The 17179-nt window shown below is 42.7% G+C and overlaps 1 protein-coding gene across 2 annotated transcripts in view; it reads left to right on the forward strand.

Annotated features, from left to right (window-relative positions):
* The window catches only part of UTP20 (UTP20 small subunit processome component), a 116636-nt gene that overhangs the window by 28695 nt on the left and 70762 nt on the right, over window positions 1–17179 (forward strand). For both annotated transcript variants that reach the window (XM_078596680.1, XM_078596679.1), the window contains exons 26-35: window positions 30–155; window positions 1064–1230; window positions 2183–2391; window positions 3725–3868; window positions 4554–4633; window positions 6319–6542; window positions 12617–12767; window positions 15383–15470; window positions 15594–15737; window positions 16612–16665. In XM_078596680.1, the coding sequence (XP_078452806.1) occupies window positions 30–155; window positions 1064–1230; window positions 2183–2391; window positions 3725–3868; window positions 4554–4633; window positions 6319–6542; window positions 12617–12767; window positions 15383–15470; window positions 15594–15737; window positions 16612–16665 (1387 nt within the window). The remainder of the gene's footprint in view (window positions 1–29; window positions 156–1063; window positions 1231–2182; window positions 2392–3724; window positions 3869–4553; window positions 4634–6318; window positions 6543–12616; window positions 12768–15382; window positions 15471–15593; window positions 15738–16611; window positions 16666–17179) is intronic.

Raw genomic sequence — 17179 nt, forward strand, 5'->3', positions numbered from 1 at the left:
AGTGGCTGAGCGACGGGTGTGCTGTGCAGAGAGAGACTGGAACGGCTCTTGGAGGACCGCTACTTCAAGGACGAGATTGTGCACTTCAGCGTGTCGGAGGAAGCTGGCCTCGTGAAGGCTGACGACCGCGCTGAGCTCATGCCTGTTCTAATGAGGTGATCTCTTCAACCCACGTGCCATGTGGAGCGCTTTTACAATCCGTTGAAAAAAATAAGTGTTGCCATTTTTTTAAACCAAAATCGCTTCTGGTGACCGCTTAGCCAAACCATATAAACATCTGTGTGATCCCCTAAACATGACCGAATGGTAATTCTGATATTTAGTAACGTTCTTCTTCCTGTCTTGAAGAAAGTGGTGTTCGTCAGTGTATTCTTCATCCTCCATTGACCTACAAAGAGAGCTAGGCATTTTTATGAGGTCCAATTACTGATTATGGATAGACATGCTGTGCAGTAAATAAGTCCTCTAATCTTATATTCGTAAAAAATGTGGAAATGTTTGCACATTGTAACTTAGTTTTGATTCTTTGTAACTCTTGCTACAGTCACACGAATACAATTCTCATTGGCTCGCTCTCAACTTGCCCAGACTAAAGATTTTGGCAATTCAGAGATGGCTACCCTCGAGCGAGCCTCACGTGGCACGGGCCTCGAGCCTCGAGCGTGCCATGCAGTGCGTGTATTGCGTGGAGCACAGCGGTTAGCGCTCTAATCTCAATGCGTGCCATGTGGTGCATGTACCGTGTGGAGTGCAGTGGCTCATGCCACACTGCGCTACGAACCCAGCAACCCGGGTTCGATTTTTCACTCTTGGCCAACACTGGTCATGATTATCTGAATCGGTCCTGAGCCTCGCCTAGGTAAATTCGGCTTCCAATGTGCCTGGTGCAGGGTGTAAACATCGCCACTGGGGGGATGCAAGCAGCCAGGCGTGGTGCTGGCCACCCACCACCTTGTGTGTGCTGTCCTTCATAGGCGCTACTCATGAACAGCACTTGCCCCAAGTCTGTTAAGGCTACACGGGGGATCTTTGTCTTAGTACCGCGCATGTGCCGCACCTGTAGGATCCTGTACGGGCGCATGATGAGCAAGACGGGGAACCGCACACAGGGCCGCGCTGGGGCCACCACGCGCATGTCCATCGTGCTGCGCTTCCTGGCCAGCTCGCTGCCCGAGGAGATGCACATGTTTGTGCGCCTCCTCCTGGAGCCTGTCGCCACTTTCATGGAGGGTAAGAGCCACTCGCCTGCCGCTCTGCGGACCCCCTTCGCACAGTGGCACCTCGCAAGTTGCATTTTCGTTCATCTCGACGTATGGATTAGCAGATTAAATTAATATGACTCGACGCCACCTATTCTGGTGGTCTCTGTTGTACTCTCAACCGGGTTTGCTGCCAGTGTTAAAGTATGTCAGTGTTCAATGTCTAAACTGTGTTTAGTTGTACACATTTGTAATGTAGCATTCAGAGACGATGTCTAGCTTAAGTTATATGTATATATTTATTACATATTACAGTCCACCCGACTTGATGACACGTTATCAGGTGGACGCAGGTTCACTACATAGCGGACTGACTATATAGGAGCCGTCGATGTAGTAGCCACGGGGAAGTTATATAACTTCCTTCCCTGCCTTCCAAGACGATGAGGGCGATCCCCCGTGATGTCAGCGACGACAGTCCGGACCCCCAATCCCCACAGCAGCCTTGAACCCCGCTCCGTGCAGCCTTTTATTTCCCCTCTGCTCTTCCACGTCCCTTTCCCCGAACTCTCTCCTTTGCCTCACTATATAACACCCCATCTCTACCCCCGCGTTGACTCCTCACCCAGTTAGCTCACTTGACCCTGCCTGTTCTCATCGCTGCAATCATTATTTATGGAACTAGGCCCCATACTGTCCTTACACATTGAAAGTGGTAGTGGCAGGATTTTACATGGTAATGCTTTGCAGTTCCAAAGATCAGTTTGTTTAAAACATTCAGTGATTGCCAACAAATGAGGAATTTAGTACATTTTGTGAGGTTGTCGATTTCTTAATGGATTTGATTAATTTATGAAAACCCATTTTTTAAATAGTTATTTTTCGTTCGTAGAAGATAAAGTTTATTGGTGTGTGAGACTGGAGAATGTGTGGTGTCTGGCATGTGATGATGATGCCGTTGCCGCTGTCGCTGGTGGACGCAGGCTCTTGCGAGCACGCGGTGACACGTACTGTGCAGGAGCTGGAGCTGGGCTCTGTGATTCCCCTGGGCCGTCAGCACGGCATCCTCAACACAGTCGACACGCTCATGGCCAACGTGGGCCACCTGCTTCACGGCCACCTGTCACAGCTGCTGCAGATCCTCCTGTGCATGGTGGCATCCTTTTCGCACATCTTGGATCAGCGCGATCAGGTAGGCTGCCCCCCCAGCAAAGGAACGACGCGATAATTAATGTGTTGAACCCTCTTGGCAAACCCGTCGTTGATTTTGTCCGTACGTAGCCACCCGTGCTAATCGCAGGTGCGGGTTGTAATCCAATAAACACTCAGGGTTAGTAGCATGATTCATGTCTTAAAACTTTGGTGACTGCAGGAATTCATCTTCTTTGGTTCTTTCTGTAAAGTCACGTAGATAGAAAAAATAATAATTATAATGATAAAAAAGTGAAAGTACTGGCAGTCTATTATGTAGACTGTAGCCTGAATTTTAAGCTGATGAGCATATTGGCAGTCTATAATGTAGACTTATTCTGGTTCTTTCAGTAATACAAATAAAATAAACACAAAAACCACAACGTTTCGCTCGCAATACAAGCGGTCGTCATCAGGAAAAGGGGGGGGGGGGGGTTAGCCTCTAAAGGCAAACTGTTTATAAAGGTTTAGAGATGGACGTAGCCCAAGTGTGTCAGCAGCATGGGCGGGGCAGCTAATGTTAATGTTGGAGGAAAGACAAGCAACTACACCAATCAATGGGCCGCCAGGCAATCATCTCCACACACCCATACTGCTGATGGTGGAGGTTGACGAGAAAAAACACAAATCAAGTCTTGACCCAAAGTGGTTGATGACATTTCCAATGATTGCTGAGTTTATAACCATCTTCTCGGTTGAAATTGTGCCTGTATATATGGATATCTTCATGAACAAATCTTTGATGATAGCCAGTAGGCTTGCAAAGTACCATCGTCTTCGAGAAATCTATTTCGCGTGAGCCAGCTGCATTAAAATACATCTGACAGACAAACGCTCCTCCGTGCTGTTCCGTGGCCGATCCACCCCGTTTCCTTCCCCTCTCCATTGTTTGCCATTAGCCCCCGGCCCTCTCAACTCTCCCAGTGAAAAGGGTCGAAAAGCACTGCATTAAGGCGTTACAGCAAATAACCATGACTGGGGGATGAGGGAGATAATTTTTTTATAAGCATAATATCATTATCATGACACTCATACTGCGTTTAGTTTAGTATGCTTTTGTAAATTCGGTCATGCAGAGTGAGACTACATTTGTGACATGTTTAACACTTTAGAAAAGAGTTGCTTCTAGCGATGCTCTGCAAGGCCATTTTACTCTCCATTGTCATGTGACGGCGTGACCAAATTGGTGGCGCATTTTACCGGGTGGCGGGGTCCTCTGCTTTACTCCGAAGCTGCTTGGTTATTGTGAGTGCCCTTGTTGCATTATGAACCCTGCGCTGCCCGTATCACTGATGCGTGCCTGCCATTGGCACTGTGACCCTGATTGCCTGCAGGTGCAGCCACGCTCGGTCGCGCTCGTGAAGCGGCTGCGACGCCTGGGCCAGGATAGCCTGCTGCACTTTTTTGAAGACAACGATGCGTACGCCTTCTCTGCTGGCGAGCTGGAGGCAGTCTTCCAGGCACTCTTCTGGCCCCTGGTAAACGGAGTCTGTGTGTGATAAATGGACATAATAAACGCACTCGTGAATTCAGAAGTATGCAAGCGAGTTGATGCGTTCTGAATCTTTTGAAAAGCAGGTTTATATGTAATAATTCTGTGATGGTTTATTTTTATATCAAATTCCAACTTGCCTTCTTCGCTTGGCCATTCTTACAGTTGAATGACCCTCACCCACATAATTCAACTTCATTCTGTAAACGCTGCGAGCCAGTGCGAAGCGCAAGCGGTGTCGTAACAATTGTACGAGTGGTCACATCGGGGAAGGTAACACAACTTGGTCAACTTGGCAGCTGACTATGGCGACAATAAGAACATTGGCAGATAACTTCTATATGGTGCATTACTTCTGTCTACGTTTTGTGGACTTTCAACGTGACTATATTATCCGAGATTAAAATACTAGGTATTTTATTTTAAAAACCCACGTTACTTATACTGTTAAACGATTTTTAAAAAGCAACAGATATATGGCGTTTCACATTTGGTGCTTCGATACATGGCCCTTCAACACAGCACTTGATAAATCTACATATTACATGATCTGGTGCTGTTCCCAATTATTAAGCCAGGGATGTTTGACTCTTGTTTTTTTGGATTAGATTTCAATGATATAGCCAAATAATAAAGTATGAATCTTGTGTGCCTTTATGGGTTCCTTTTAGATTACTCGCCTGTCCACAGAAAGCCAGTACTCCCCTACGCCGCTGCTCAAACTTGTACAAATGTGGAGCCAGATTCCAAGGTGAGTGGTTGCGCGAGCCTTCAACGTGTGAGGCTGGATCACTCTGGAACCAATCAAAGCTTTGTCGGACATCAAAATTACTCGATTTAATATGATAAATAATGAGGGAATTATTAACCTAAAATATGAGCGCACAGTGTTCATTGATAACCTTGAACATCCAGCAGTATTGACAAGAGGGCTGTGTACATGTGTTGGTTCAACACCCTTAATCTTAGCTGGGACACTGTCTTAACCGCTGCTTGAAGAGGAAAACTCTACGTTTGCCTCCCATAGACACTAATAATCCTACTCTGTCATGACGCAACTTATTTGGGATGCTGCATTTGCGGTGGCACACAAGCTCAGTGAACAAAAAATGCAACACATACTATGAGACAGAGTACGTGCTATGAAGAAGGGCCATTGCCTGAAATGTCTATTATATATATTTTTTCTTTTAAGGTCACTGGTTGATGAACATGTAGAGTACTCTGTAATTGTGGTCATCTCTGCCTCTTGACATGGAAAAGGTTGTCGGTTTAAATCTATGTGGTTCTCTCCTGGTCCTCCTCACCTCACCGAGTCCCACTATATACCGATGTATTTCTTAGTTCTACGAGATTTGATCGGTTCCAGAGTTGTGTCTCTTGCAATGTTTGAGTGAAGCCACATACACCAAATACTGCAGTGAGTGTTAAGCCACCATCTAACTCAAACACACACTCTTCCTACTTCTCACAATAGTGCTGCCCAAATTTAGTGTTAATCGTTGTCATTTCGTTTCATCTAAATGTTTGGATACATTTACAATCTGTCATGATAGTTACAACATTTTGAAATTTTAGCACTTTATAGGGCGATTGTAAAGTGCCGGCCCTGGATGGAAAGTAATGTATGATCGTCACAAATAATATTATTTTTTTTGAGTATGCCTTAAAATGCAGGATAATGCATGCTTTTCTGGTAATGCTTTTGAACCCAATAATTTCTCTTAGTGTATTTGAAATTTTGTAAGCTCTCCTGGAAATTTCACCAAAAAAGATTCAGCAATATTTCTTCAGTAACTTTCCATCCACGACTCTCAATCTTTTCTTCATTTTTTCCCATAATTCTTGGCTTTATTTTGTATGCTTCTTGCTAATTTTACAAAAAGTGAATGGTTGTCAGGTCAGAGGGCCTTTAAACTTTGGCGACCTACCAAGTGCTCAACCGTGCTCGTAACGTCTTCTCAGATGGTGCCTCCTGTCTTTAGACCCTAGCACACTCTCTCCCAATATTCTTCAGATAGCCACAACACATTGAGATTTATTTTGCACTTTCACGATCTTGTAATGAACTAAGACCAGTGTTGCCACCTGAGTAAACAAAACAAAAATACATACTTGAAATGTATTAAACATTTGTATTAATAGAAAGTTCCATAATACCACTGCACCATGTACTGGATGTATTGTTGGATTGTTGCATCGCGAGATTGGGAGAAGTGGTGGCAGCTTGGGGAGGCCTTCATCCAGCAGTGGAGTGATTGATGATAGCGGATGATGACAATTGACAGGATAATATATGAATATCTTTCCAAAATAAAGGACGCCAATACTTGGATTGGATTTTACACTATCTAACAATTATTGTATATACTACGTTGCCAAAATGTTGGTATAGTCTGATAACTGTGTGGTGTTTTCCTTGGTGTGCAATTGCAGGTTCATCCCACTCTTAGCCAAGGAGCACCCAGAGCGTCCCGAGTGCAGTGTGCTGCCCAACGTGTATGCACTGCTCAAAGCCAAGAATCTGAGCCCAACGACGGCCCAGTGCGTGCTCGACATTGCCGAGAACCTGCTGATCGTGCCTGACCCGGAGTCCACGGAGACGCACTCGGCGCTGTCTACGCAGGGCTGCGTGCTCCCCGCACCTGCCAGCCTCCCCGGTACGGCAACACATTATGCCTCTTTGCCACAAGTTCAAGTAACTTCACACCTCGACACACGACGAGCAGCAGATCTGTGTCATAAGACCCTCCACCACCTGGCATAGTGACACAAATGAAATTATCACACTTACATATATTTAATTTGCCAATTATGGTTGTATTAGCTCAACGGTAAGTTGAATAGCAATTTTAATTGGTGCGTTAAACGTTTGTAGACTTGAAAGTTACATTTGTTTGCTACGTTGGGTGGTGGAGGATACGAACAAATTTGGCAAGATCGTTATGTGGCCCAACCCATAAATCAATCATGAATTGTAATATTAGTTGCAACAACCTATTTGGTAAGTTATATAACGATTCATTTGCCAAAGTAAAACTGTTTGTCAGGCCCCATGGTGTAATATGTATTCTTTCACTCTTATCGACCCTATCTCTCTGGCCTTTCCAGTTTTATTCTACTAGTGGGAAGTACCCGGCGTTTCCTGAGAGAAAAAAATATTTTAAAACTTATCTTAAAAACATAACATACACAAGTACTAATCTATTGTGAAAGCCCGGCATTCCGTTTGTCCATTTGTCTGTCAACAAAATTATAAGAGGCCTGAAGAAGTCCTGAATCCAAAATTAATAGAAAGTGGCGGGTAAATAGTTTATCTAAAAGGTTTCCTAAAATTGTCGACACCCCCACCCTCGAAAAATATTTTTACCCCCCCCCCCCCCATAGGCATATATACCTACACACCCTACATACAATAGAGTGAGTAGTATCTAGTGACTCTAGTAGTATCTAGTGACTCTAGTAGTATCTGGCTCGACAGTAGTATCTGGCTCTACAGTAGTATCTGTTGACTTTATAGTAGTATCTATTGACCCTACAGTAGTATCTACTCACTCTACAGTAGTATCCACTGACTCTATAGTAGTATATACAGACTCTATAGTAGTATCTGCTGACTTTATAGGAGTACATACTGGCTCTACAGTAGTATTTACTGACTGTAGCAGTATTTACTGACTCTAGTGGTATCTCCTGACTGTAGTAGTATCTACTGACTCTACAGTAGTATCTGCTGACTATATATCAGTAAATACTGACTCTACAGTAGTATCTACTGACTACAGTAGTATCTACTGAATCTCTAGTATCTATTGACTTTATAGTAGTATCCACTGACTATAGTAATAACTACTAACTCTATAGTAGTATCTGCTTACTCTATAGCAGTATATACTTACTCTACAGTAGTCTCTACCGACTCTGCAATAGTATCTCCCGACTTTACAGTAGTATCTACCGACTCTACAGTAGTATTTACCGACTCTATAGTCGTGACTACTGACTGTAGTAGTATCTAGTGACTACAGTAGTTTATACTGACTGCAGTAGTATCTACCGACTCTATAATAGTGTATATTGACTCTATAGCAGTAGCTACTAACTCTACAGTAGTATATATTGACTATAGTAATATCTACTAACTCGAAAGTAGTATCTACTGACTCGATAGCAGTATCTACTATCACTACAGTAGTATGTGCTGGCTGTAGTAGTAACGACGATAACTACAGCAGTATGTACTGGCTCTAGTAGTAGCTATACTAACTCTATAGCAGTGTGTACTGGCTGTCGTAGTATCTATACTAACTCTATAGCAGTGTGTACTGGCTGTAGTAGTATCTATACTAACTCTATAGAAGTGTATACTGGCTGTAGTAGTAGCTACACTAACTCTATAGCAGTGTGTACTGGCTGTAGTAGTAGCTACACTAACTCTATAGCAGTGTGTACTGGCTGTAGTAGTAGCGATACTAACTCTATAGCAGTGTGTACTGGCTGTAGTAGTAGCTACACTAACTCTATAGCAGTGTGTACTGGCTGTAGTAGTAGCTACACTAACTCTATAGCAGTGTGTACTGGCTGTAGTAGTAGCTACACTAACTCTATAGCAGTGTGTACTGGCTGTAGTAGTAGCTACACTAACTCTATAGCAGTGTGTACTGGCTGTAGTAGTAGCTACACTAACTCTATAGCAGTGTGTACTGGCTGTAGTAGTAGCTATACTAACTCTATAGCAGTGTGTACTGGCTGTAGTAGTAGCTATACTAACTCTATAGCAGTGTGTACTGGCCGTAGTAGTAGCTATACTAACTCTATAGCTGTGTGTACTGGCTGTAGTAGTAGCTCTACTAACTCTATAGCAGTGTGTACTGGCTGTAGTAGTAGCTACACTAACTCTATAGCAGTGTGTACTGGCTGTAGTAGTATCTATACTAACTCTATAGAAGTGTATACTGGCTGTAGTAGTAGCTACACTAACTCTATAGCAGTGTGTACTGGCTGTAGTAGTAGCTACACTAACTCTATAGCAGTGTGTACTGGTTGTAGTAGTAGCGATACTAACTCTATAGCAGTGTGTACTGCTGTAGTAGTAGCTATACTAAATCTATAGCAGTGTGTACTGGCTGTAGTAGTAGCTACACTAACTCTATAGCAGTGTGTACTGGCTGTAGTAGTAGCTATATTAACTCTATAGCAGTGTGTACTGCTGTAGTAGTAGCTATACTAACTATAATAATAATCTTTGGTTCTTTCTGTAAAAGCACGTAGATAGAAAAATATTAATTAAAAAAGTGAATAAAATTAATGAAAATAATAATAATAAAATAACCATTAATGTAGACTGTAGCCTGGTTTTTAATCGGAGTGAGTGTACTGGCAGTCTATAATGTAGACTGTTGCCTGGTTATTAAGTTTGGTGAGTGTACTGGCAGTCTATAATGTAGACTGAGCGATGTAAGGAAATACATAAATAATAAATAGCACTAAATTCTTCATTTAACTACTTTAAAGTTGACGGATGGGAAAATCGAATAGCGCTGGCTCACCACGGTGCTTATCGCGTGGTACCTGCCTACTTTTTTAAAACGGAAACCCCACGGTTCGCGAGCCAAATCCTTGGCACGTTTCATCCACACACACACACACAGAGAGACAGACAAAAAAATACGTTTAATCGGTAAGACTAGCGGGAAGTACCTGGCGTTGCCTGGGCGAAAAAGACAGACACACACATCGACTTACACAGACTTACAGACATTGACCCACACACAAACACATCAACTCACACACACACACACATAGCGACTAAGATACACACACACATGGACTTACACACACATATGGACTCAAGCACACACATCGACTTACACACATCGACTCACACACATACATAGACTCGCACACATCGACCTACACACACATATGGACTTACACACACATATTGACTAAGAGACACACACATGGACCCATGCACACACATTGACTCACACATATACTCAGACACAACACCCTACACACACACACATATGGACTGACACACACACATGAACTTACGCACACATTGCCCTACACACATACACATATGGAATCACACACACAGACATCGACTTTAGATACACGCACATGGAGTTACACACACATATCGACTCACACACACACACATAAACGTACGCACACACTTCGACTCACACACACATACATCGACTTTCACACACACATCGACGCAGACATGCACATGGACTCACACGCACACATGGACTTAGACACACACATTAGAATTTTAAAAATTACCAACCTAATTGTGAAATATTAGTTGTCTACACACACACCATGCACACACATTGATTAACACACACACATCGACTGACACACACACACATCGACTGACACACACACACACACACATCGACTGACACACACACATCAACTCGCACACATACATCGACTTATACACACACGGACGTTCACACACACACAAATTGTCGCAGACACGCACATGGACTCAGACGCACACAAGGACATAGGAACACATGTAATAATAAAAATAATAACCAAGTAAATTGTGAAATATGAGTTGTCTGCACACAAAAAAATATGTTTGTTTAAAAATAAGGTGATTGTTTAAAAAATTGGTTTGAATGTACATAAGTTTAGTGAAAGAAGCAAGAAAATGAAATAATAGTTGCCTGCACACAAACAATATTATTGTAAGATTTCTAAGGCGATAATGTAAATTATAGGTTTCTTTTGCTACGTGCGTTTAGCGAAAGAAGCAGGAAAAATAAATACTATTTGTCTGCACACAATAAATATTAATTTAATATTTACAAGGTGATTATTTAAATAATAGGTTTCTATCTATGTGAGTTTAGCAAAAGAGTTAAAGTTCATTTATTAGGTATAGCCCTGTGAGCCATTCGGCTCTTGAATTGGGTGCAACCGCAACAAACAAAAAACAAAAACATGAACATGAAAACATATTAAAGTGACTGTGCAAACTGAAAATCCAGGAAAAAAAACAGCAAAAATTCCAGAAAAAAGCACCGTGCACCAACGCTGTGTGCAAAAATTCCAGTGGGATGCAAGTCAAACAACAACAACCACAAGACAACTTAGATTGAGGCCATCAGTCTCACTCCGTACTACAACAAACAAACATGGCCAAACCAAAAAACTTTTCGAAATCACCAAAATAAAGCCATAAAAGCAATGTAACAGTGATCATAGGAACTGTGACCGAATGTTCACAATAAACAACATAAACAACATGAACCACCAAACCCTGCAGCCATAGCTGGCTGCATGAGTCACTCCACAACATCAGGAGCATCAGTCGGAGTATAACATTTTTCAATGCACCTTTAAGATCAGCACAATAAATCAAAACACAGATAATACTTTGCAGCGGTCATCCGGAGCAAAACATTTTATTTTATTTTAGGCCACTGAATAGTAGTGGCAGCTAGGGGTGTACAACTCCTCTAGAGCAGTTTTGAGTGAAGATCTCATAGGTAGTGATTCAAGTTGCAGTTTATTGGCAATAGCATTCCAAACTTATTTTTTTAATATCAGTTTTCTATGTATGTGAGTTTAGCGAAAGCAGCAAGAAAATATAACTTTTGTCTCTCCCTCTCCCTCAAATTGAGCAATCTTTGGAAGAACGTAATCAACCAGGTTGGGGTTGTTGACTGTTGTGTTGGCTGACTTTGTGTTGTATTGCATTATATTTCCAAGTTTACTGTGTTTGTTTTCTCATTCATTTGTACCTGATGATGGTTGCTTGTGTTGCAATCAAAACGTCGTATTCTATTATTATATAATTTAATTTCTTTCTACGTGACTTTACTGAAAGAAGCAAAGAGTAAAATATAACTTACTTAACGTTGCCGTGGTGAGGCCTAGTCCCGTGCAGAGCCCCCGGCCTCGCCTAGATTGGCCAGCCGGCCGAGATGGCACCTTGGCAGGCTGGGGGCTGGGCTGCTCCTCCCGCCCGCGCTTCAATAATACTATCTAAGCGCTATAATATGAATATGTACGGACTCTATAGTAGTAACTGGACGCATTGGGGTGGTGGGAGAAGAGGACATCACACTAAAGAATTAACCTCAGTGTTCTGTGTTTTTTTGTTGCATTCGTAACGCGAATGAAAGTTTTTGCCGATCGTGTGTGCGTTGCTAGGGGCAACCCCTGTCAGCGTTTCGCGCATGCACAATTGCGTGCTTTGTCCCGCGCCGAGTGGCTAGCTAAATTATTAAATTAAGAGAAATTGCACTCAATAATTAATTTAACTACTTTTAAGTTTACGGATGGGAAAACGGAATAGCGCTGGCTCACCACGGTGCTTACGGCGTGCTACTTTTTCGTGGTATCCGGCTACTTTTCAAAAACATAAACCCCACGGTCCGAGAGCCAAATCCCCCGCAAGCGAGCATGCGCAGACAGACGGACAGACAAAGAATGACGTTTATAGGTAAGATGACAAAGGGCCATTGACTGTGAAATGTCTCTTATATATTTAATTTTAAGGCAATTTTTTGTCAAATGTGTTGAGTTTTTTGTGCTCGTGCACTATTGCCAACACAGCATCAACAAATAATGTTAACTTGTTTTTGACCGTTTTTATACGTTTTATTTTTAAGACATTTCAAATATCACAGGACGCCTCAGAAAGAGAAATAGAACCGATGATGAGAAGCCGTTGCATCATCGCCACCTTTTTTCCCCATTGTAGATGGGACACAGCTGGAGCTGGGCACACGGCTGCTGTTGCCACACGTAACGGGCATCCTCCAGTACCTGGCGGGCGTTGTCAAGGACCGTGACAAGATGAACAGCAAAAAATTCCACGATCAAGTTTCCAAGAACCTCAACATTTTGTCTCGGTTAGTACTCGGATGAATCTTATGCAAATGTTCACTCGTAAAAGCAAGCCATGCTGTTATTGTCTTACAATTGAATGGCAACCTTGGCTGTGTGGCATGTTATGGTCGATCAATTTTAAAGTTAATTATTCGACCCTGAGTGCAATTTGACATGTCAAATATATATAGTTTTTATCTAGTTTTTTTCATATATAGTTTTTAAATATTTTTTTCAGTTATACTTGACCACATATAGGCATGACTTTACTATGGGGCACTGCGGTGCCGAGATTTTATCTCCTCCTTGTACGCTTGAGATCGTGGGTTCGATCCCGGCCAGACGATGCCTGGTTCACAGCAGCCGCACCTTTACATCAGCCTCACCTTAACAACTCTTTTCAACCAGTCTACACAACAAAGGCTCATTCCTAACAGCGTGCTTCAGCCGCACCGAACCTCACAATATTAATATCCAGGGCCTACCATGGCTCCTCCCACCCTCAACCAGTATATATACAAGGACTATTTTCTTGGAATTTCTCTTACTTGATACAGCTATCGTGCTGTGACGGTTCCACCTGAAGACGGAGGCTTGTGTTGTCTCCGAAACGTCGTGATTTTTATTTTATTTTTATTTGACTTTTATTTATTTTAATTTTTTACCACCGTGACTTTACCGAAAAAACCGAGTTTTCATGTTCTTTCCGTGGTTGCGCCTATTTTTCTCTGGGCCCTCCAGTTTTTCCCTCCATTTAGAAACGTGCTTTTAGATTAGTTGGCTACTGCAGTAAATTCACACATGGCCAGGTCGCCTCTGAAAAAGAGCTCAGTGGGCTCTACCTGGTAAAATACAAAATAGTTTAGTTTATACACAAATACGATTGTACAGTGTGTTGTTTGCACTCAGGCTGTCCCAATGCAGACAGGACATCCTGGGTATTATAATGATGTCTGAGTATATACAGTATACAATATTAAAACATAACGATCCAATTTCAGTACTTTATTCTAATTATGCACTCAGTGTCATGATGAGGTGAAGAGGCACTCTTATAGATCTGAATGAGCTCTTTCATTCCGAATAGCATGTTTTACTGTGTCATGAAACAGTGATGATCATGTTTCCATGATTTATAACAGGCAGTAATCACAGTTTAAGTTGTATTAGTCTTGCTGCACAAGTGTTCCATTCATTGTGTTACGTTTGTTACAGTCTGGTCAACACAGTTTTGGGATGGCTGTTATAATACCACTTTATATACTTTGGTTCCTTGTTTGGCAAGTTTTAACAGTACATTATATCAGTCCCATTTAACATTACATTTATTGGATTTACACACATACACATCACTGTAAAGGAGTATTTTTTAATGCATTTATCACAAAGTTATTTATTTAGGGCTGGACCTATTAAAATATAGTCTTCAGCCTCAGAATATATGCAATGTTATGTGCAAATCATATTACAGTGGTACCTTGGTATACGTCGTTAATTCGTTCCAGAAGGTTTGACTTATACCGAAAATGACGTATCCCAAACGAATTTTCCCCATAAGAAATAAAGGGAAAGGAAATAATCCGTTCCAGAGTATAAGAAATTATATTTTATGTGGCATATTATAGATTAATGGGGTTGTATAAAATAATTTAGACACTAAATAAATTGAATTTTTTTTTACGTCACTTTACCTTGCTGAGAGGAGTTGATAGCCTACGAGGATGGTGGTGAGGAAGGGGAGGAGTCGTGAACGGGGTAGACACGGGTATGTGGTGACTCATCCAGACCCATACAAGTTCTAGCAAGCGCGTCATATTCCAAGCAAGACGTCGTATCCCAAGACATTTTTTTCTCGTCAAAACACAACGTATACCAAATTCGACGTATTCCAAAGCGGTCGTATACCAAGGTACCACTGTATAATGTTACGTATCAGCTAATGGAGCAATTACATGCAGACCTTGCTTAGCACTCGAGGTGCGTTCCTGGAGAAGTGAGCACAAATAGAATCGCCACAGTGGCGAGATGTTAATGTTAACTACCTCGCCTGGTATACAGGAGGTCGTGGGTTAAAACCCGACCCTGACGCCTGTATATTTGGTGTTTGCATGTTCTCCCTGTGGTCGTGTTGGATTTTTCTCTATGTCTTCCGGTTTTTCCCTTCACATTTAGAAACATGCATTTAGAATATTTGGCTGCTATAATTTTCCACATGGTAAGCCACTTCGTTGATCTATCATTTGTGGCCAGGTCGCATCTGAAAAAGAGCTCTATAGCTCTAAGTGGCGCCCACGTTGCTTGGTTGAGTAGAGTATGTCGCTTTCATTGGCTGAGTGAATGTAAATAAAGATGTTGACTGTTGTTTTTCCTTTGGCCAGCGCTCTGTTCACTCGTAAGCACTTTTTAGGTTTTGGGATTTTATTCATTTAAAAAAAAAAAAATTCTAGGACAAAGATCGCGTTCTACGGGATGACAATGTCTGCTAAGCAATGACTGCTTGTAATGTATATTGCACTCGATGTGCAGTTCACACATTCATGTTACAGGTATCCCACTTGATTTTATCTGGCTTGTGTTTTTTCATCAGTTATTCAGGTTCTCTGCTGACATGTTGGTAATTGGAACTGTGGTTTCGCAGAGTGAGCAAGTTCGTGGTGAACGAGGAGCAGAGCTCTCTTCTCATCGGTCTGCTCGTGCCCTACCTCTCCAAAGCCAACCTTGGACAGGTTTCTAGACGCACAAGTCAATATGAAATTATCCAAGACTGTTCGCATCCTATGCTGTTATACTGTGACTTGACTAGGATTACTACTAAGCTGACATTGCTGGCTGTGTGCATGTGAATGCAGGACATGGAGGTGGACATCCTGGAGACAATCATGAACCTATTGAAACGCGTTTCTGTTCCTGGGAGTTACCTCAAGCCTCTGGCATGTCTCCTGTCATGCCTCCAAAACAAGCTCTCTCGACAGGCCCTCTCTGCCGTCTTCCAGGTAATCTCATTGCATTCACAAACGACGCTTTGTGATGGTATTGTGTTATGTTTTGGATAGTTTTGCGTCAAACTGGGACCCATATCTTTCGGAGAGAGTCCTTGCCTTTTAATAAACATCTTCCGTTTTACCAGCTTTGGTTCAAGCAAGCCTGCCTCTGCTGACAAGACACTCAATGTCAAAAGCGATCCAGAGTTTGCTTGCATTAAACCAATACTGCTGTAATGTAGCTCTCATTGACACCGTCTTGTCTTTCCGTATATTTATTGGAATAAAGTCCACTGACAACTCAACAAATAACCACGAGTGACTATATACACTTAATGAGAAGAAACTATTCTGGGACAACATAGCTTGTAGTCTCAAGACATCTCGAAGACGACGGAGACGACCCGTTCCAAGGCGACGACGACGGCGTTCCCCACCAACAGCCCCCCAGGTCCGGCTCGCGACGGCTCTTATGCCTCTGCCGGTCCGGCCACGCCCCTATTCTCGAATTCTACTCGCCGCACCTGCTCTGTCAATCTCCGCCCTTATTACACTTCGCCGCCATTGGATCCCGTGCTCCCCCTCACGTGACCCTGTCAACGTTTGTCTCATCAATCATCATTAGCAAGTCCATGAGTAACCACATTGTCCCGGGGAACCATATTGTCCAACTATCGCTCCGTACTGGAGAGACAGATATGGGAAGTAGGAAATATTATTCCATTTACTCTGCTCACTTTTAAATGTGTTGCTTGAGTTATGCCTCCTGATTTGTGAGAAGGGCCTACATTCTTGTAAAGACATCAAATCTGAATAACTTGTATGTTGTGATTATTTGGTTGTATTAATTGATTGCGTTTTTTTGCAAATGTGTTGTTTTTCACAGACCCTTGGGGAACTGGACAATACAGTCACATACATCACAGATGTCATTGTACAGGTATGTGTCGTCAGTGTACATAGACAAAGATCCCCCTTATAGCCTTAACATACTGTTGAGGCAAGTGCTGTTAGCGAGCAACTGAAGGCCGGCACGATACACGAGGGGGTGGGTGGCAAACACCACGCCCGACCGCTTTTGGCTCCCCAGTGGCGATATCTTTACATGCTGCACCAGGTACTCATTTGAGGCTGAGTCGACTTGGGGGAGGCCCAAGGCCGGTTCAAATAATCGTCACTGGTGTAAGCCGTGAGCGGGAATCGAACTCGAGTCGTCGGGTTTGTAACGCAGTGTGCTAACCGCTGGTGATGTTTATACACCACACCAGGTAACGTTCGCACACTCACTTTCACACACTCACAAACTCACTCCCAGCGGGCTACTGTGATTCATTACTTCTCGCAGAGAATCGCTTCGCTGAACAAAATCGTTCCGCGGTTCCATTTGCAAGTGCGAGTTCGCGTTTGCAAGTCGATAAAAAGAAATATATCTCATAGAAGCTGGTTCGTAAGTG

Source organism: Lampetra planeri, chromosome 8 (assembly GCF_965212315.1).
Source record: "Lampetra planeri chromosome 8, kcLamPlan1.2.h2, whole genome shotgun sequence".
NCBI classification, from domain to species: domain Eukaryota; kingdom Metazoa; phylum Chordata; class Hyperoartia; order Petromyzontiformes; family Petromyzontidae; genus Lampetra; species Lampetra planeri.